This window comes from Lolium perenne, chromosome 2 (genome assembly GCF_019359855.2).
Source record: "Lolium perenne isolate Kyuss_39 chromosome 2, Kyuss_2.0, whole genome shotgun sequence".
In the NCBI taxonomy this organism is placed as follows: domain Eukaryota; kingdom Viridiplantae; phylum Streptophyta; class Magnoliopsida; order Poales; family Poaceae; genus Lolium; species Lolium perenne.
The window spans coordinates 124,879,815-124,901,620 of record NC_067245.2 but is presented as its reverse complement, the minus strand read 5'-3'; the positions used below and the strand labels follow the sequence as shown (position 1 = coordinate 124,901,620).

General features: G+C 43.5%; 1 protein-coding gene across 1 annotated transcript; it reads right to left on the bottom strand.

Annotated features, from left to right (window-relative positions):
- Positions 1-1,133: 1,133 nt before the first annotated feature.
- On the bottom strand, positions 1,134-21,753 carry LOC127328787 (serpin-Z1-like). The gene is made up of 5 exons (XM_071825458.1): positions 21,675-21,753; positions 4,464-5,725; positions 3,859-3,940; positions 3,613-3,735; positions 1,134-1,926 (listed from the first exon to the last, which is right to left on the bottom strand). Exons 1-2 carry the CDS (start codon positions 21,751-21,753, stop codon positions 4,875-4,877), a joined length of 930 nt encoding a protein of 309 aa, XP_071681559.1. The 3' UTR covers positions 1,134-1,926; positions 3,613-3,735; positions 3,859-3,940; positions 4,464-4,874.
- Positions 21,754-21,806: the final 53 nt, after the last annotated feature.

Below are 21,806 nucleotides of genomic sequence, written 5' to 3'. Positions count from 1 at the left end.
TTATCCATATGCTCTTATAATTTTATCATGTATTGGAGCTCTTCCACCTTTTGTTTCAAACAACTGAGATCAAGGCAGAGACATATTTACTAAGAGTATACAGCTAGGTTTACAGAAAAGCTCATGAGAGTACGATTTACTTCTCTTGGAGACTGATGTTTTCTCTTCAGCAAAATAATTGTATTGTTCATGTCTTCTTCTTGGATGTAGGTATTTTAATTTCATCTCTATTGCTCTCCAATTGATAGGCTGAAGCTATAGGGCAGTCTGCCACATCGTCGATATCTCCTTCATCTACCAACTACCATATCGATTTCATGTATTGTTGCTTCTGGGTATGGACAGTAAAGTAACCCTTTTCGTGTTTTCTTATTTATGATTGTGCTGCTATAACTAGGTGTCTTCTCCAAGGTTTTCAGTTGTAATTTTAGTAACTTTCAACCATGGAAGCAAGATGAGAATAGGTAAGAACCATGTTTTTGGGTTTCTCTTCTAAAAGGGCACTTCAGTTGTCAAGTTTCTTGAAAGTTGTCTTGCTAGCCAGTAAATTTCAATGCATCAAGTTAGTTTCCACTGTTGAATTCTTATTTGTTAACTGCACAGTTGACATACAGAACTTTTGGTTTTAAGAAGCTATTGCTTCCTAGAAATTCATAGTTGCCCTGTTAGATACTCTGGGTGATATCACTGGACATTTTGTTTGAATAAAAATGAAATCACTTCTTGCCTCTGTATTCTATTTATTTATTAGAGTAAATGTGTATCAGGGTGTACTGCTCCACCATATTTATATTTACTTCTGAGCAAAGCAGTGAAACCTGAATTTGTGTATGTTTTGTCAGAATCATCAGAAATATTAAAACTAATTATTGATGTGTGCTGGTGATGGTAATGTGTTGGAGATGAAATTTTTACAGGTGTGCGACTGTGTCAGTGGTTTTGGATTCTCAGTACATGCTGGCAAAACTTTCAAGTCAGGGGTTCAGGTTTGAATGTTTTGAGTTAGAATTGTCCCTATTATTGTAGGAAGTTTGACGCATCTCTTATGACTACTTGCACTCGTTTCGATTAAATATTTTTTAGCTGTGTCTATGGCACATTGCCAGCCTGCAATGCTGGCATGAGCATCCACGTCATGATACTATTGTAATGATATTAAACCTTTTACTGCATACTATAGTAGGTCCATATAGACCATACCAATAATAATATGTGGCTGCTTACATGGGAAGAAAACTTGTTTTGTGATGCTCTTCAAGCACTGCGGATACATAACTTCTGTTCTTAGTTGTTAATGTTTTGTGTTTGGTATCCTGGATATTGACGTCTCGCAAGTTTGCATTTACTGATGTTTCCAGATATACCACTATTCCGTCCAAAACTGTTGGTAATATTGAACAGAGGTTTGCATAGGCTATAGACTGTACATGTCAAAGTTTTTGATGCATAAGTAAATTTGGATTCAGAAACTGATAATCCCGTGTCAAACCACCATACCACGATTCATATAAATATTTAGAAATTCCATACTAGAGCAAGGCTGGAAGGGGGGTGGGGGGTATTTTGGCTCAAATTTCTTGCTGATACGGATAGGGTAAATTCTACAGGGAGATAGGAGGATATGGGTATTAGAAAACTGTGTCAAAGATAAAAACATCCACGATCAAATTGGAAACATCACATTTATTTTCTTGAACTCAAAAATAAGAATTTTGGGTTAACTGATATAATCAGCTGGTGCATGTAAATAAAATATGATTTTTCTTACTCAGGAAAGAGGAACATACCGTTTAGCAGCAGGTTGGCTCTCATTGTTGACTTAAATGGATGATTCCAAACGTGGCTTTCAGTCTAATTGAAAGGATCCGAAGAACCAAATATCCAATGACCTTCATTATATGCCTCTTCTTTCTCTATCGGTGTAGGCTTGTGATGAGGAAAATGGGTTAGGCAGGAAGAACTAATAATAAAAATATAAATAAATAAAAGAAAACGAGCCATAGTTGATAAATAAAACCCGTATGGGCCGAGTGTGGCTCAGTCCATTATGTAAGAGAACCCCACATTATCGTCGCTGGGCCGGCTCATGAAACTAGACATTCCACTCTTTTCACCGTCCACTTTCTAATATAGTTTAAAATTTACATAAAAAGTTCTACTTCTCTGAAGATTAAAAGAGAAGCAACATGCAAACTTCATTGGTCCAGGATATCTCACTTAATTCTCATCCTTGAGAATTCATTGCATGTATTGGCCAGATCTGGGAGAATAGAGACTAGCAAACATGACATAAGTGAGGTGATCTTTTACAATTTCATGCATTGAGATCACTTTTACTCCCCTTTTGATGAAAACAATACATTGCTTCGCCTTGTATATTTTTCTCTCTATACAAATTATTTTTAGCTTCTAATATTTTCAGCAAGTAAATGTTACAAATGCTTATCCAGCATCATTTCCATCTTCCTAAATTACACATTATTTCTAATATTTTCAGCAAGTAACAATTGTTCTTTCTAATATTTTTTGCACCTTTAAATGCAGTTGTTGTGGCTATTCATTTCAGGTCAGTATATGCAATCTATGCTTTTCTTGCCATTGTGTTGTGTTTTATTTGGCTTCTCTAACTGACCTGGGTTTTTTAGCCCAAATATATTTTGGTTATTTTATATATAAGTGCATGTATATACTTATTTGGTTTGACATTCCATTGTAGCCAATACGGAGAAGTTTAACCTTTGCCGCATCTATTACTTGCCTGCTATATTGGATGGAAGACCTACTAAAATAGTAGCAGTATGTTCTTTTGCAAGTCACAAAATGTGGCAAAACTATTCAAGATCGGTCTGGCCAGGTAATTGCCTGCATATTATCCATGTTTGTTCATAGTTATATGTGCTCAATATGCTTTTTTTCTTCATGGTTTACTCAACTCGCATGCTAGCCCATTCCATCCCTCGCCTAGGATGTGAAGTAACCACCGGTACCATCTGACATGTCTTCATCGGATAAGAGGTGACCCGTCTTCTTCCTTGCGAAAACCAGTTTTTGTGTACATGTATATAGAGTATACCCCGCGCAGCACTAGCTTGAACTAAGTTCATTATAATTGTTCCCAGAATCAGGCAGCCGTCAGAGAAAGGTTTGTTGGATCTGCAGCCCAAGAAAAACTAAGTTCATCCAATTATGTGTAGGATTATTTTGTTTTTGTATTACGATATGGCCATCGGTGTTACTCTTGTGTCGTTCGCATGCTTTGGACTATGAAGGTTGCGGTGTTCACTGTTGTACTCTTACTGTAAATTTGAACTAGCTCTATTTATTCCTCCATGCAATTCCTCTGTTAGCATTTTTTTTACTTTCATGTGTGCAAAATTTCTTTGGCGAGGGACTTCTTGCCAAACTGCATAATTTGCGAGTTCTGCTTCTTATGTAAATCAATAAATGTATTGATTGTTGATGATACTTCCAAATATTTGAATTATTCATTTGACATGGTTTTTGAAACATTGTATTGATAAGGCCTTGCTGTTTGACATGTTTTTGAAACCCATGACCATGGAAATGTGACACCTTCAATGAAAGTACACTGGTTTAGGATTTTGGTTATACCTTTGTTGCACACTGCTGCAGCCAAAACCCAGCAGGTTGGCCATCATTTGTATTCAGTGTGACACCTTCACTGCCGCAACCAAGGCCCAGTAAGTTTAGCATCATATGTATTCGGTGTGACACCTTCAAGGAAAGTACACTGATTTAGGATTAAAATCATGTATACTTCTATTCTAAATAATTGACAAATGTCATGTAGCATACAAGAAACTTCAAAGCCTGGCAGCTAGCCATCACACCATTTACATGCTCCATTGTTCTGATTTGACCCTTACTCCGATCAAGCGTATCATAATCACCTTGCTTTCTTAGGAAGAAAGAACTTCATCTGAAATTTTGAAAGCTTTTCATAAAAATAAGCCCCAATGTAAAATATGCGTAGGAAAAAGGGTATGCAAGGACACAGCCCCAACCTACCACTAAAACTCAGGGCCTGAGTTTCTTATCAAGAACATATATCACACATAAAACAAATAATCCAAGGAAGATCTTGTATTACATGGTGCTTCTACTTGTTTTCCTTTTAGATACTATGATTACATGCATGTTTCTAATTTGCTGAATTAGACCCAGTAACGTTATGAGAAAGTTTGAATTGTCACTGCATTTCATCACTACCATTTTGAATGATGCGTTCATGCCATTTTAGGCGAATCATACAAGTTTGTGAAACCAAAGAAGACATGCCAAAATACAGACTTGGAATATCACAAGACCAATATGTTCCTGAACCTGCAAAAGATAAAGCAGAAAATTACTCACCGAGGAACCAGTATGATGTTCGAGTTGGGGGCTACGAATATAAACCAGATTTCAGTTCTAAGACTCATGCAGAAGATTAATTCAGTTACCCAATAAGGTGGGGAGGCCGTCGGCGATTCACCCCGGGAGGCCTGCGACACGACCAATATGCCAAGCAGGGCGTCCTCGCCGGTGTCCCTCGGCTCTTATTCCGATTTATCAGCGTGTCCCGCGGGAAGAGGAGGCCGACTCTGTGGAGCCCTCTGATGTGGGATCCTGATCTGGTGGAGATGAGTCCCCGGCCTCCGCGTCCACCCGCGAGCATGCCGAGCTCGAGCGCCCACATGGGCACTTCAGCGACCAGATTCAACGAGGGGAACCACGGGCACCTTGAAGGCGCCCACGGGGACCTGGGTCATCAGGCTCGAGGAGTCGTCGAGCAGCTCCGGGCGGCACCCTAGCATCTGCAGCAGGGCCTGCAGGCCATGGCACTCGTTCAGGAGGTAGATGTACAAGGAGAATCACCGTCGGCTCTTGCCGCCGCGGCTACCGAGCGCGTGCGGGAGCCTGAGCACCATGTAGCCGGAACGGCAGGCTGCCGCTCGCCGCTCGACATGAAGGCCGCGCGGACGTGGTGGCCGAAGGCGTGCATGTAGAAGGTCGAACTTGCTGCGCCAGGCGCCCTTGAAGTACATCGCATTCCCAAGGACAGCCACCATGTAGCTGTTGATGGTGCCTTGGGGCACGAGCTCCGTGATCCGGCCTGCCGTCACGCTCTCGAACCACTGGTTGATCTCGGCTCTCGCTTCCTCGGGCATGAAGCAGATTAATTGTGAGAGATTGGAGTCGAGCATTGGGGCGAATTCCTGGGAAAAAGCTGCAACGATCGACAGGGGCGGACTGGGACTCACCATGGCTTTGAAGGACGCCGGGCGCGTCTGGGAGCGGTAGTGCTCGGAGACGACGGCGGCGTAGCCGGCCTTGAGGCGCATCGCGTCGTCGACCCACACGCCGTTGGCGAACCGCACCGTGGGCTTCCCGTCGTCGCCGGCGCTGTCAGAGAGGACGGGCAGCGCGACGTGCGACGCGAGCGCCGCGTGGGCGTGGCCGCCAGCGGGGCCGAGGAAGGCGACGATCTGGTCGAGCGTGTCGCCCTTGGCTCCCGCGCCGAGCAGCGCCAGCGCGGCGTGGATGGAGAGCGGAGAAGAGCAGGGGCGTGTGAGTCTCCTGCCGACGATGGGGACGAAGGGAAAGGGCGGCCTCACGTGGTTGGGAGAGAGCAGCGGTGGGGAGTGAGCTGCCGACCACTCAATAGGGAGCGGTGGGGAGGAGACTGGAGAGAGAGAGCTACAGAGCGTGGCTTGTCCTTTTTCTTTTGTAAGCTCATGTTTGATTCAGCATGCTTGCAAACTGCTTGGTTAGTACCGATGCAACACACACGCTCTAATTGCGACTTACTCAACACTCAGCATGTCGTTGTAATGGAACACAACGTGATCCTTTCAAGAAAAAAATAAACTTGCATACAAAAGTGGTAACGTAATCATCTTTGAAAGCAAAAATAGAAGAAAAAAACATACTTCCATCGTCCCATAAAAACATTTATCTAAATTTAAGTACCTAGATACATTTAAATTAGACAAAGTTACGAAATATTTTATGGAACGGGGGAGTATTAAACTAAATATGATATATGTTTGTACATCGCCAATTTTGAGTGAACACGTGTGTGGATCTTTGTGTAACACACACGATTTCATCGTCGGGCCATGAAACCTATCTAAGTGGCTCCAAATAAAAAAGTTGATAAAAGAAGGAAAATATGAAATACATGTTTATAATAGTATAGATTAAGAGGCCTATGCTTACGCTTACTAATCAGATTGAAAAATGAGGTATTTTTTGCAAGCAATAAGTTACCCTCAAACCATGAATGATGCAACAAGCTTATGTATATGTTGCTTTTGCTTCTCCTTCCTTACTTCTAATGCTCCTGATAAAACTGAAGTGTTGGTTATTGTAATATATATTTCTCTATTTCCATGATTGTTTATAAGAATGTGATGCTTCCTTTATGATTCCATGTGTTTTATCATAATTTCATCCTATTAACTTAGTTTTGTGAAACCTAAGCAATGTATATCAGTCAACTACCTGAAATTTATCGTTGCTACACAAACTGTAAATCAGTGAGGATTACACGGGATCGTGCACCAAGGTGGCGTTACTATATCTCCACCAGCAGCGTTAGATGGACCGCTGATGTGACAACACTCAATCTCCGCCACCACCAACGGACGGACAGCCGTCACGCATGTGTTCCATCTCCGCCACCACCATCGGTGTACCCGCCGACTGTCAGCGCGGCCGTACCCGATCTCCACCGAAAATGCTCGCTCGCATGCCAGCTAAACTGGATTTCTATTCTCTAACTCTCCAAGCCCACAATGACAAGTTGGTCCTTCTTCTCCACTCCATTCGTATCATCAGACAAAAGACCACTTGGATTGGCTCAAGGAGTAAAAACAGTTCAAATCTCCACATGAAAAGTACATGCAATACTGCACGTTTATATCCTATAATATTATCTACTCATATCACTTCAAATAAAATAAAATCAACATAACATAACCATTGAATTAGAATTAGGTTTAGCTTTTATGTGCGGTGTGGCCTCTAAAGACCGAACTGCAGCGAGCTTACCTTTTGGTGTATTATATTTTGCTTTTTTCTGATTGTGCATAAAAGTTATTGTTATGTTCTGATTTCGTGTGTTCATCTTATTAACTTTGTTTTCTAAATCTATATTCCCATTTATCTATAGTCTGTAGATCAGTTCAAATTTCACGGGATCGTGCGCCAAGGCGCACATTTAAATCTAGTCAATCAGAGAGCGGCAGTATGATGGAGCAGCACTCCTCCAGGACGTGCACTGCCTGCTGCTAAAATACTGCACTGCTGACTAAGGCCTCGTTCGGTCTGCGGGTTTGAAAAACAAAGGAACCCAAACCTGTACAGGAATTGGGTTAGCTGTACAAAGCGAAACTGCGGGTTATCAAAACAGCAGGAATGAAAAAGAAGGGACGTGCGGTCGACGGGAAACTTTGCTGCTGCTGTTTCCTTTGGTCTGAGTGGATGTTTCTTTTCCTCTGAAAAGTACGGGAGAGGAAAACTTTCCTATGGAATAGCTCGACCGCATTCCCTCGAAGCGAACAGTCCTATAGGAAAATTTTCTAAAGGAAACTACGTCCGTGAAATTCCTTCAGAATTCCTGTGGATCGAACGGGCCCTAACACAATAAATGTACTGCCTGCTTTCAGAGAGAAATCACATACAGAGAAACACGTGGTCGTGTGCAAATTCTCCGCATCAGATTCCTGCTATCGCTCTAAACGCAGCTGGCTACTGTCCACAGAAAAAAGCGAGCCGGCAGTTACAAAATAGCGACAGTTTTATATGTACTGTCGGGAGAAAACAACAAACAACAAAGTGCGTATGTCTACTTCCTAGAATCCTTTTTAAATCTCTCTTGTTTTTTAAATGTTAGCAGGAGAGCTGCTAAATGCATTGATTAGATAGAAGTTGTGTTACATAAAAAGTAATAACTAAGGTGTGAAGAACCCTAGTCGCCAACGCAAAACGAAAAGAAAGTGCAAAACAGAAACAAGAGCAAAAAAACTCAGCCCGGGTGAAAGGGGATCTTCGCTCCTGCCATGTTCCAGAGGATCGCCTCGTCGTATATGTGAAACGAGGGCAGCAATTGATAGTTCCTCGTGTTTGAAGGAAAAGAAAGTGCAAATCTCTTTTGTTGAATGTACTGCCTAAGGGCATCTCCAGCGATCGCGCACGTCCGTTTGCGTCGGGCCTTTTGGTCGAAATCGACCGCGCGTCCGTTTGCATCGGGGGTGGCTCCAGCGGCACGACGCATTTTTTAGGAGGAGTCATTTTTTTTAAACATGAAACATAATTTACATACTTAAAACATAAAAAAAAACCTAAACGACTACTGCTGCGCATCGTGGCCGTGCTGCTCCTCGTCGCTGTCGAGCACGATGAGCTCCGGTATGACCCACGGCCAGTAGCCATCCGGGGGAGCGTACGCCGGGCGCGCTTGCGGTGCTCGAGGTTGAGGAGGCTGCGGCTGTGGCGGCGGTGGAGGCGCCCAAGGCTGCGGCTGTGGCGGCGGATGAGGCGCCCAGCCATAAGGCTGTGGCGGCGGTGGAGGAGGCGCCCAGGGAAATGGCTGTGGCGGCGGTGGAGGAGGCGCCGAGTCCAGGAGCGCCTGTCGGAGGGCTTCATCCGCCGACAGGCCCGGCGGCATGACAGCGGTGGCGTAGCGGGGCAGCGGCGGCTGCACAGGCGCGTCGTATTCGGAGACGAGGACGCTGAGCTTCGCCATCTCGTCGTCCGTCATGTTGTCGGGGAACTCGAAGTTCCGGCCCTCCGCCATGGCCTGCTGCCATTCGTGGAAGACGAGAGCGACGTAGTCGTCGCTGTCGTCCTTCACCTCCTCGCTATGGTACGCGAGCGCCTCGATGTAGTCGTCGTCGTCGTCGTACGCGGCGTAGGCTTCATCGTCGTCGTCGTCGTCGTCCTCGCGGTCGTTGTGCTGCGTCTGTTGACGACGCGTCGGCGCCTGCTGACGACGAGCCGGTGCCTGCTGACAACGAGCCGGCGATGCAGGGCCGAAGGGATAATCCCTGTCGCCCATGAAGCCAGCCCTGCGTCTACTGTCCGTCTCCGTGGACAGGTACGTACGCTATTGCTCGGAGTCGATGGCGTACGCCGGATCGGCGCGGAGGTCCGCCGGCAGATATCGCCTCCTGCGCCGGATCTCCGCGGTCCGATCAGGCTCGCGCGCAGGTACTGGGAGGGATGGGCACCCGGCGGCAGCTGAGCCGCCAGCCGCCAGGCAGCTGCACGCCGGACCAGGCGTCGCACGGCACCCATCTGCCGTGCATGAGCCTCCCCACCGTCATGGGGAGCGACACCTTCTTGCTGCCGCTGCCGGAGGCCTCGAAGTCGTTCTTCTTCTTCCCCATGGCGGAGCGGCGGTTGTGGTGCGTGTGGAGCTGTGGGCGAAAGAGCAACGCGGCCGGTGGACTTTTAAGGGCGGCCGCGCGCGGGATACGATGCCATTGAAGGCGCCGCAGAAGCCCAGCCGCCGCCCGCCAGTGCACGCGCAGAACAGGCAGCCGCGGCATTCATGGCGAAGGCTGCGGCGCAGACGCGGAAGCGATGGCCGCCGAAGCGATGCCCTCGATGCAGGCTCGCTGCCAGGCGGGCCCGGTGAAGACCGGAGCGGACACTTTGCGCGTCCGCGCAGCGTCCGCCGAGACGCAAACCTGGCGCATATTTGGGCCAGGTTTGCGTCTCCGCGGACAGCCCGGTCACTTTGCGTCGTGCCGCTGGAGAGGGTGCCAGACGCATTTATGGTCATAGCGGACGCAAACGGTCGCTCCGCGCCGCTGGAGATGCCCTAAGTACAATAGTTGCACTGCCCAAATCGCCCCAGCTGAACTATGTAAAAAACGAGCGAATGAAAATTGCACTGACGGGGATATCTTTGTCTTACATAAATATTGTTAATACTAGACCATCACATGTAAGCACCAGGATCACACTCAAAGAACAGAAAAATTGCACTTCGTGTTGGTTCTCAAACATAAGTAAAAGTGCACTTGTTATGCAGGGCTCCTTTTATTCTTGGTGCTTCTTTGCGATTATAACCACTGACCTCACTTGTAAACTTCCTAGGTTTCATTGGGACTGAACTTCCAGCAAGATTAGGACATTTTCTGCAGCACTGTAATACAAGCAGGAAAAAAACTACAACTGACGGTGACTGTCACCAAGAAGCAGAGGTAAGGTGTGTTCATCACAAGGGAGGAATAGAGTGGTTCGTACCAGAAGTACAAGTCAATTACATGATATGCAAGGACTATCAACACAAGCATGTAAATCATTTCTAGTGCTAGATGTGTTTGAGTCCGTAGATGAAACATTGCAATGAGATAGAGATGAAGAATCATCAATAGAAAGCTTAATATCAACATTGCAATTTTCATCACCACTCACCATATCATTACCTTGTGTCTTGACACACTTTGGTGAAGTGGATGAAGATGAGAACTCATCACGGCCGGAAGTGGAAGCAATGCAATCATCCTTCATAATATTGGACACATCATATTTATCTTGAATTTTTGTCCATAACTCATGAGCGCTCCAAAAAGGCAAGTATGGAAAAAGACCTACATCTCGCAAAGCATTCATAAGAACATAAGAAGCTTGAGAATTGAGATATAAATTTTTCTCATCCTCTAAAGATAGATTTTGTGAATCGATAGGAGGAGAAAAACCTATATCTACAATTTTCTCCATATGAGGGTCAATGTCCCGAAAATGACTAAGCATGCAAATTTTCCAAACATCATAATTTGTGCCATCTAATATAAGAGTGTTATCGTGCACTAATTCTCTAGCCGACATCTTTACTCTCAAGGCGGTGAAGCCTAAGAATGAGAGACCTTGCTCTGATACCAATTAAAAGGATACGGATGTCGCCTAGAGGGGGGGTGAATAGGCGATTTAAAACTTTTGCGAGATGGGCTTAACAAATGCGGAATAAAACTAGCGTTTACTTTGTCAAGCCCAAAGCCTATATACTATGGTTCGCCTATGTGCACCAACAACTTATGCTAAGCAATACAAGCAAGTATGATAGCAAGATATATATAACTTCAAGCACGATGGCTATCACAAGGTAAAGTGCATAAGTAAAGAGCTCGGGTATAGAGATAACCGAGGCACGCGGGAGACGATGATTTATCCCGGAGTTCACACTCTTGCGAGTGCTAATCTCCGGTGGAGAGGTGCGGTTGCTTAGTGCTCCCGAACGCCACAAGAGGCTCACCTTGAGGTGTGGTTGCTCGATGCACACCAACGCCACAAAGGCCTCACCCCAAGATGCGGTACCCACACCACACACCGAACGCCACGAAGGCGCCTCACCTAAATCTCCGGTGACCCTCGCCACAAAGGCCTAGGTCACGGTTCCACTAAGGGATTTCCTTCGAGGCGGAAACCGGGCCTTACACAAAGATTGGGGCACACATCCACAACTTAATTGGAGGCTCCCAACAAATCACCACAAAGGTCTAGAATCCGTCTAGGGTTCCAAGAACCCAAGAGAAACAACTTCCTTGCTTTCACCTCCACGAATCACCGTGGAGAACTCAAACCGATGCACCAAATGCAATGGCAAGAACACCACAAAGATGCCCAAATCCTCCACTCTCAAATTCCAACAAAGCTACTAAAGCTATTGGGGGAATAAGAGAGGAAGAACAATATAAGAAGAGGAACACAAAATTTCTCTCCAAGATCTAGATCTAGAGATTCCCTCACAAAGAGGGGAATTTGATTGGTGCAAATATAGATCTAGACCACCTCTCTCTTTTCCTCAAATTTGAGCAAGAATCATGGAGGGATTGGAGAGAGGAGGAGCTCTCAAGATGCAACAATGGTGGAGAGTCAAAGGTTGAAGAAGAAGTAGCAAGGTGAGAGAGGGAGGAGGCATAAAAAGGAGGCCCCAAAAATCTGCCCGTTGGGGAGATGGCTGAGCGGTAGTACCGGCCGCTGACGAAGGCGCGGGCAAACCGGGGCAGGCCATGTGGCCAGGGCGGGCCAGGAGCATGGCCAGGGCGGGCCAGGGGGAGGCCGCCACGAGGCCAAGTCGGCCAGGCAGCAGCGGGCCGGGAGGGGGAAGGCCGGAGCCTCCGGCCAAGGTACCGGCCGAACCTCCCCAACGCCCTGGAACAAAACTGTGGCATATGGCCATTTTCCGGTACCTCGGGCGGTACCTCGGGCGGTACTACCGCTCGTGCACGGGCGGTACTACCGCTCGTGCTCGGGCGGTACTACCGCTCAGCCCAAACTCCTCCTTTTTGGCAAACTTAGAAAAAGCATAACTTGAGTATCCGGACTCCGATTTTGATGATCTTGGACTCGTTTCGAAGCTAGTAACAAGCTCTACAAGATCATGCAGGGAACCATCATAGTCCAGCAAAGGAGTATAGAAACAAATGATGAAAGGTTTGACCTATCTAAGAAAGACATACCGGTAAAACCTCCAACCTCGAAAATGCAACAAGTTGCCCAAGCAAAAACCATTCTTGATGAACTAGAGCTTGTCATGAGAATACGCACAAGCTCTAAAACATCACATGGATAAGATCCAAATAACAACCAAGAAAGATGATGCAAGGATGCAAAGGTTTGAGCTCTCTCCGAACGATATGATCGAGTTACTCACTCGAGAGCCCTCTTGATAGAACGGCAACTAAACTATAAACCGGTCTCCAACTACACTATGAGACCGATGAGAAAGAAACCCTATCAAGAGCAAACCTTAAACTTGCGTATTCCACTTGAGCTCGATGATGACGATCTTGACCGCAACAAGATGGAACACCTTTCTTGCTTGTGCTTGCTAGACGAAGTCTTGTAGATTGCTCCCCCATAATCCACCATGGGAGAGCTTCTTCTTCGGCGCATCTTCTCAAATCCATGAACACCATATGGATGGCAAGCTTCAAGCATATGATCTCTTCGAGTTGGCTCATCTTGAACTTGCACATCATTTCTTCATTCTTCATCATGTTGATGTCTTGAGATAACTTGAGGGCTCACTTCATCTTCATCTTCAAGACATACTTGACACTTGATATCCTTCATCAAATTCTTCTTATTGCAACCTTGAAGCCAACATATGGTTCAAGAATTGCCTATGGACAACTCCTACAAATATAACTCAATGCAAACATTAGTCCATAGGGATTGTCATTAATTACCAAAACCACACATGGGGGCTCCATGCACTTTCAATCTCCCCCATTTTGGTAATTGATGACAATCTCTTTGAGAGGGTTTATATATGGAATTTAAGTAACAAACAAGTTGAATATATAGAGCAAACTCCCCCATAATATATGCATGTGTGAATGATCTTGACTTTCATTGCATATATTGGCATTCAAAGCCTAGTGGAGTTTCCTCTAAATATTCAACTATGCAAAGCAACAAGATGCAATGCAATAAAGGCACATGCTTAAGCACAAAGCAAAGACATAACCAAATTCCCTTAAACCCTCTAAACTTCTCCCCCATTGGCACCAATTGCCGAAATGGGTGAAAAATTTAGAAGGCCAATATAGTGAGAGTTCCTCCATAGCGTGTGCATTTCTCATAATTTGAGTGGAATCAAAAGCACATATCCAATGACGAATATTCGGAAGGAATCACACTATAGATAGGATCAAAGATTGCAAAAAGATAAAAAAGTCAAGAAGCTTCAACAAATGAAGCAAGCAACCAAATGAACCACAAAGAAGATACCAAAAGAAAGATAGATATTATGATAAGATCAAGAAGATTGCTCTAAATAATATGAGGAAGCTCCCCAAGGTTTGTGCACAAAACAAGACAATTTGCATTGGAGTATAAAGTGCACAAACATGGAATCATCACTCCCATAATATCATTCAAAAACAAAGTATACCAAGTGAATCAAACTCTAATGATCACCAAAAGATAGTGCTCTAAATTAAATGAGGAAGCTCCCCAAGGTACATGCATAAATTAAAATGTTGCATTTGAATACAATATGCATAACATGGAATCCTCACTCCCTCATTATCATTTAAAACACAAACATTTACAATAGATCATAGATAGAAAAGTAAGCTTAACACTTGCAACAAATAAATAGTTGAGCAACAAGTAAGAGGCACCATAATAAAAAGGCTCAACCAAGAGGAGATGTGAAAGGCATGATAAAGCATATTATAAGACTATTACAAGGATGAGCAAAAAGCATCATCATAGTCTTCAATGAATTATATTGCTTAGCATGACCAATCAACACGCAATAAATAAGATATCAAAAGGAGATGTATCATCTCTTATGTGTATAAGTTTCTCTAAGTGGGCAATATCACAAAGATATTTATCCACAAAGAAACATGCACACATAAAATAGATACGCAAGAAAAATAGTATGATATCCAAGACGAAGTCATGCAATATACCAATAAGAATTTTTTCTTAATAGCATGGCCAAAGGCTCAATTTTATCTTATTGTACATTCATGAACTTCAACCACAAACAACTAAAATACATCACAAATATCAACAAGGGATAGAAGATAGTTGGGATGCATTTGAGAAAGGCAACAAGTATCACAAACGGGGATACCAAAAGAAGTAACTAAATTTGCACTTTCATCTATATTGCACATGTGAGAGCCTTGAGGAATTGATATGCAACAAAATTGCTAGATAGGCATAGTTGGGATGGATGAATCATGAGCATGATTTAAAATACTTCCCAACAAATGCACTTATCTCAAATTACTCACATTCACAATAAAGAGGTTTCATTAAGACTTTTGCAAGAAGCACAACATTTGCAAATCAAGAGATTCATGCCAAGATGCAACCATAAGGTTGGATACAAGAAAAGTATGCATGAGAAGATACTTGTTACCAAGATAGCATTGGTGTGGATGTAGTAGATATGTGTTCGTTGATCATCCTAGCTTGCCTCACGTTACCATTGAGTCACCACTTCTTTCCAAGAGTGAGACAAGCATTCAATGCATATCCATTGTACCTAACACAAAGGTAAGTACAAAATGGTCCCCAAACTAATTGGGTCCGAAGTAGTTAGACACACTACAACATATAGGACAAACTCCACAATTCTATTTGCATATAGATATGAAAATGAATTTCATGCACATCTTAGCCAAATTAGGATTTGATGGAGTTTACCCTATATATTGGCTCAAAGGAAGTAACACATGCCATAAGATATACATATATTGAATATGCATGCACAATATTTTCAAGAACCAAAGGAAGATACAATTTGGACAAAACACCAAATAAATCAAGAGATAATGGTTGTCCAAGTTATATCAAAGAATCAAATCAACACAAGATTGATTCCAAAGAATTATCTCAATATAAGAAGCTAATCAAACCTAAACACAAAGGGATGAGATAACCAACTCCCAAGAGAGCAAGGTTCCAACAAACAAACCAAACCCTCAACACTTTTTATGATGGCACAAAGTACCAAAAAGAAAGTTTATGTTTCCCAAAACCAAATTTTTGATAAAGATCAAGAGATGTTAAGCATTCTAACAAATATAGGAGAGCTCCCCCAAGATTAGTGCATTATCTAGGATTTTGCATATGAATACAAAATGCACAAAACTAGGATCATCACGCTACCTATATCTACTAAAATGCTAAGAAAGTTTTAATAGACAAATTAGATCCATAAGATGCAAGGAAGACACATGGGAGTCAAAGCACAACACATTCATGGCAATAAATAAGACAATTTAAACGCAAGAGCCAATGTAGATATGATCAATAAATATCTACCTCATAATTGATTACCAATTGTCCTAGGACAAGAGGTATTAGGAATTATTTCCCGGTGGTAGTTTGTAAGTATACATAAGATCATATTTACAACGAACAAAGCATATGGTAAGAGATAAGAGTTAACCATCATGCAAAGATAGTTTCTTGATAGCTTCATTTAGTCATACCAACATGCAAGGCAATTAATAGTATTCATACCAACATGCAAAGCAATTAATAGTATTCATACCAACATGCAAAGCAATTAATAGTATTCATACCAACATGCAAAGCAATTAATAGTATGACTTGAAGCACATGGTTTTCCAAAAATGTATTGAGGGACACGTTGTGAAAAACCATGCCAAGAAAAACTTTCACAAATAAGATCCACAAAGATATTAGCAATGAAGCCATTTAAGCAAATTGGAGCTTGTTTGAGCAAACATGCACATAGGAGAGAGATAATTTACGGTATCAATTCTATGTGACACAACCTCAAATGTTCACATTTTCTAGGCTTGTAATATGCACAAAGCTTATTACTCCCCCATAATGTGATAAGGAATTTATTTTCACAAGAGGCAAATAAGATCCAAGTAGAGATATTAATGGACATTAGAATTTGAATTTCTCATGAAGATGACATACCACATAGCGACTAGATAATCTCGCAATATCAATTCTAAGCGATATTCCTCATGTACACACATTGTTTAGGATCATGAAATTCCCAAAGGAATATCACTCCCCCAAAATGGGATTGTCCATTAATCGCTCATAAGAGCCATATAAGATACAACAAGATGCAAAGAGGCTCCATCACAAACACAAATACATGGTGTGCAACCCAACATGCATAGACTTGATTTCTCAAGCAAAACTATTAGGAAGCACAACATATACAAACACATGTTAGGAACAAAACTAACACATGCAAAGGGGCGAGTAACTTTCAATATAAATGAGTTGAGAACATGTTACCGCAAGGAGGAACATTGGATATATGATAGTAGCAAGATAATCAAAAGACTTGGCTTGATATAATATAAATGATGAAGATCCCTTAATTCTTCATGATGTAGCCAAGTCTCCAATGCCCTCCAACAAGCACCTATTGATCAAGTTTTGGATTGTTGGTCCCCAACTAAGTTGGGTCCTAAGAGGTTAGTCACAATAGGCTTGGCAACCCAAATGGTTCTTTTCTTGACACCACTTTGAGCACCAACAAATTTAGCAAACACATTGCCATCCTCATCCTTACGAAGAGAATAAACATCATCAACGGTGATAGAGTTGGATGAGGTACCAATAGTGCAAAAGGAGGAGATGTGGCCCTTCTCGCGGCATATGTAGCAAGTTCTTTTCTTCTCCTTCTTCTCACTAGATTTCTCCACAATGGGAGCATTGGCTTGATTCTTCTTGGGAAGTGGAATTTCTTCAACTTGAGGTTGAATATGAGTTTGAGCTTGAGGCCACTTCCCTTTTTGCTTCTTCTTCAAAGGGCAAGATCTAACATGGTGCCCTTCAATTTTGCACTTGAAGCAAACAATCTTGGCCGGGTCTTTGACTTGTAATTGGCCCTTCTTAATCTTGTTGTTCTTGGACTTGATCTTGTTGTTGGAGTTGAATCCAAGTCCACTCTTGTCATTGGGGGATTGTTGCACACTTAACATCTTATCAAGTTTGCATTTCCCTTCATGACCCTTTACCAAGTCGTTCTTCAAAGAAGAGACTTGGGCCTTGAGCTCTTTGATTTCCTCTACATGGTTAGTAACAACACAAGTACTAGAGGAAGTAGAACCTTCATTGTTAGAGCAACAAGGCAATGAAGATAATTCATCACAAGATTTAGCAATATTATGAGTGGATGAATTACTAGGACTAGCACATGGCAATATAACATTTTGAGTAGTAGTGCTAGTACCCACATGAGGCTCACAAGGTGTTGCCTTAGATATGATAGCCTCATGAGCTAACTTTAGCCTATCATGAGAGGCTAGAAGATCCTCATGGGAGCTAGAAAGCTTTCCATGATTTTCTTCCAATTTCCCATAATTGCAAGTTAGCAAATCAAGTTGAGCCCTTAGCTCAACATTCTCCTTCAAGGTAGATGCTTCACAAGAAGTAGAGTTAGTAGCACAAGCATCATTATCAATAGCAATAGGAGAAGGCAAGTTGGCATGCACTTTTAGATAAGAAGCTTTAAGTTGCTCATGTGACTCGGTGAGTTTGGTGAGCGCACTCTCAATGACCCTTGAGCCCTTTTTGAGTTGCTCAAAATCCTCAAGGAGTTTAGCATTAACAAACACAAGCTTATCATTTTTTAGCTTTAGTTCATTTGCCATCTCAAGAGCTCTATCATGGTTTTCCTTTTCTCTAGACAATTCTAGAGCAAAGGTCTCCTCAAGAGCTTCCTTGATGGTTTGTTCTTCTTCAAGTTCATTCTTTAATGATGCTACATCATCGGCATACTCTCGTTCAAGAGCACCCTTTTTATCAATGGTGTTCTCATGCATCCAAATAAGTTTTTGGCTCTCAATAGCGGTAGTCAAGATTTCAAAGAAGTGAGTGCTAGCAATTTTATCTTTGCAAATAATCTTGAATACACTCTTACCCTTATCGCGTAGAGAGACAACCCAATCCTCTTCTTCATAAACATCCTCATCCTTATCACCACGAGAAGTATGAGGTTCCATGGTAGGAGATACCGTGGAACCCTTGGCCATAAGGCACATATGAGAACCGTGAGATAAAGATGAGGAGTTACTTGAGGCTCCTTTCAAGATCTTGTCTTGACCAATAGAATCTTTGGTTTCCTCTACAATGTTAGTCACACAACAACTAGAGGAAATAGAAGCATTTTTATCATGGCCACAAGACAAAGCAAGCATATCATCATTAGATTTATTCAAGCAACTTACACATGATATGCAAGGACTATCAACACAAGCATGTAAATCATTTCTAGTGCTAGATGTGTTTGAGTCCGTAGATGAAACATTGCAATGAGATAGAGATGAAGAATCATCAATAGAAAGCTTAATATCAACATTGCAATTTTCATCACCACTCACCATATCATTACCTTGTGTCTTGACACACTTTGGTGAAGTGGATGAAGATGAGAACTCATCACGGCCGGAAGTGGAAGCAATGCAATCATCCTTCATAATATTGGACACATCATATTTATCTTGAATTTTTGTCCATAACTCATGAGCGCTCCAAAAAGGCAAGTATGGAAAAAGACCTACATCTCGCAAAGCATTCATAAGAACATAAGAAGCTTGAGAATTGAGATATAAATTTTTCTCATCCTCTAAAGATAGATTTTGTGAATCGATAGGAGGAGAAAAACCTATATCTACAATTTTCTCCATATGAGGGTCAATGTCCCGAAAATGACTAAGCATGCAAATTTTCCAAACATCATAATTTGTGCCATCTAATATAAGAGTGTTATCGTGCACTAATTCTCTAGCCGACATCTTTACTCTCAAGGCGGTGAAGCCTAAGAATGAGAGACCTTGCTCTGATACCAATTGAAAGGATACGGATGTCGCCTAGAGGGGGGGTGAATAGGCGATTTAAAACTTTTGCGAGATGGGCTTAACAAATGCGGAATAAAACTAGCGTTTACTTTGTCAAGCCCAAAGCCTATATACTATGGTTCGCCTATGTGCACCAACAACTTATGCTAAGCAATACAAGCAAGTATGATAGCAAGATATATATAACTTCAAGCACGATGGCTATCACAAGGTAAAGTGCATAAGTAAAGAGCTCGGGTATAGAGATAACCGAGGCACGCGGGAGACGATGATTTATCCCGGAGTTCACACTCTTGCGAGTGCTAATCTCCGGTGGAGAGGTGCGGTTGCTTAGTGCTCCCGAACGCCACAAGAGGCTCACCTTGAGGTGTGGTTGCTCGATGCACACCAACGCCACAAAGGCCTCACCCCAAGATGCGGTACCCACACCACACACCGAACGCCACGAAGGCGCCTCACCTAAATCTCCGGTGACCCTCGCCACAAAGGCCTAGGTCACGGTTCCACTAAGGGATTTCCTTCGAGGCGGAAACCGGGCCTTACACAAAGATTGGGGCACACATCCACAACTTAATTGGAGGCTCCCAACAAATCACCACAAAGGTCTAGAATCCGTCTAGGGTTCCAAGAACCCAAGAGAAACAACTTCCTTGCTTTCACCTCCACGAATCACCGTGGAGAACTCAAACCGATGCACCAAATGCAATGGCAAGAACACCACAAAGATGCCCAAATCCTCCACTCTCAAATTCCAACAAAGCTACTAAAGCTATTGGGGGAATAAGAGAGGAAGAACAATATAAGAAGAGGAACACAAAATTTCTCTCCAAGATCTAGATCTAGAGATTCCCTCACAAAGAGGGGAATTTGATTGATGCAAATATAGATCTAGACCACCTCTCTCTTTTCCTCAAATTTGAGCAAGAATCATGGAGGGATTGGAGAGAGGAGGAGCTCTCAAGATGCAACAATGGTGGAGAGTCAAAGGTTGAAGAAGAAGTAGCAAGGTGAGAGAGGGAGGAGGCATAAAAAGGAGGCCCCAAAAATCTGCCCGTTGGGGAGATGGCTGAGCGGTAGTACCGGCCGCTGACGAAGGCGCGGGCAAACCGGGGCAGGCCATGTGGCCAGGGCGGGCCAGGAGCATGGCCAGGGCGGGCCAGGGGGAGGCCGCCACGAGGCCAAGTCGGCCAGGCAGCAGCGGGCCGGGAGGGGGGAGGCCGGAGCCTCCGGCCAAGGTACCGGCCGAACCTCCCCAACGCCCTGGAACAAAACTGTGGCATATGGCCATTTTCCGGTACCTCGGGCGGTACCTCGGGCGGTACTACCGCTCGTGCACGGGCGGTACTACCGCTCGTGCTCGGGCGGTACTACCGCTCAGCCCAAACTCCTCCTTTTTGGCAAACTTAGAAAAAGCATAACTTGAGTATCCGGACTCCGATTTTGATGATCTTGGACTCGTTTCGAAGCTAGTAACAAGCTCTACAAGATCATGCAGGGAACCATCATAGTCCAGCAAAGGAGTATAGAAACAAATGATGAAAGGTTTGACCTATCTAAGAAAGACATACCGGTAAAACCTCCAACCTCGAAAATGCAACAAGTTGCCCAAGCAAAAACCATTCTTGATGAACTAGAGCTTGTCATGAGAATACGCACAAGCTCTAAAACATCACATGGATAAGATCCAAATAACAACCAAGAAAGATGATGCAAGGATGCAAAGGTTTGAGCTCTCTCCGAACGATATGATCGAGTTACTCACTCGAGAGCCCTCTTGATAGAACGGCAACTAAACTATAAACCGGTCTCCAACTACACTATGAGACCGATGAGAAAGAAACCCTATCAAGAGCAAACCTTAAACTTGCGTATTCCACTTGAGCTCGATGATGACGATCTTGACCGCAACAAGATGGAACACCTTTCTTGCTTGTGCTTGCTAGACGAAGTCTTGTAGATTGCTCCCCCATAATCCACCATGGGAGAGCTTCTTCTTCGGCGCATCTTCTCAAATCCATGAACACCATATGGATGGCAAGCTTCAAGCATATGATCTCTTCGAGTTGGCTCATCTTGAACTTGCACATCATTTCTTCATTCTTCATCATGTTGATGTCTTGAGATAACTTGAGGGCTCACTTCATCTTCATCTTCAAGACATACTTGACACTTGATATCCTTCATCAAATTCTTCTTATTGCAACCTTGAAGCCAACATATGGTTCAAGAATTGCCTATGGACAACTCCTACAAATATAACTCAATGCAAACATTAGTCCATAGGGATTGTCATTAATTACCAAAACCACACATGGGGGCTCCATGCACTTTCAGCGGTGCGCTGGCAGAGGGGGGCGAGAGGCGGGGCGAGAGGGAAGGGCTGAGGTGGCGCGTTCTGATTGGTCATTGGGGTAGCCGTTGCTGGTTCAAAAAATCCATCCCCACCCCCTATAAATACCC

Coding starts and splice junctions, on each gene's coding strand:
- LOC127328787 (XM_071825458.1), bottom strand. CDS start 21,753: ATGACCAATCAGAACGCGCCACCTCAGCCCTTCCCTCTCGCCCCGCCT. Junction 5,726..21,674: donor CTGCCAGCGCACCGCTGAAA/GTGCATGGAGCC, acceptor AGCTTACAAAAG/AAAAAGGACAAGCCACGCTC.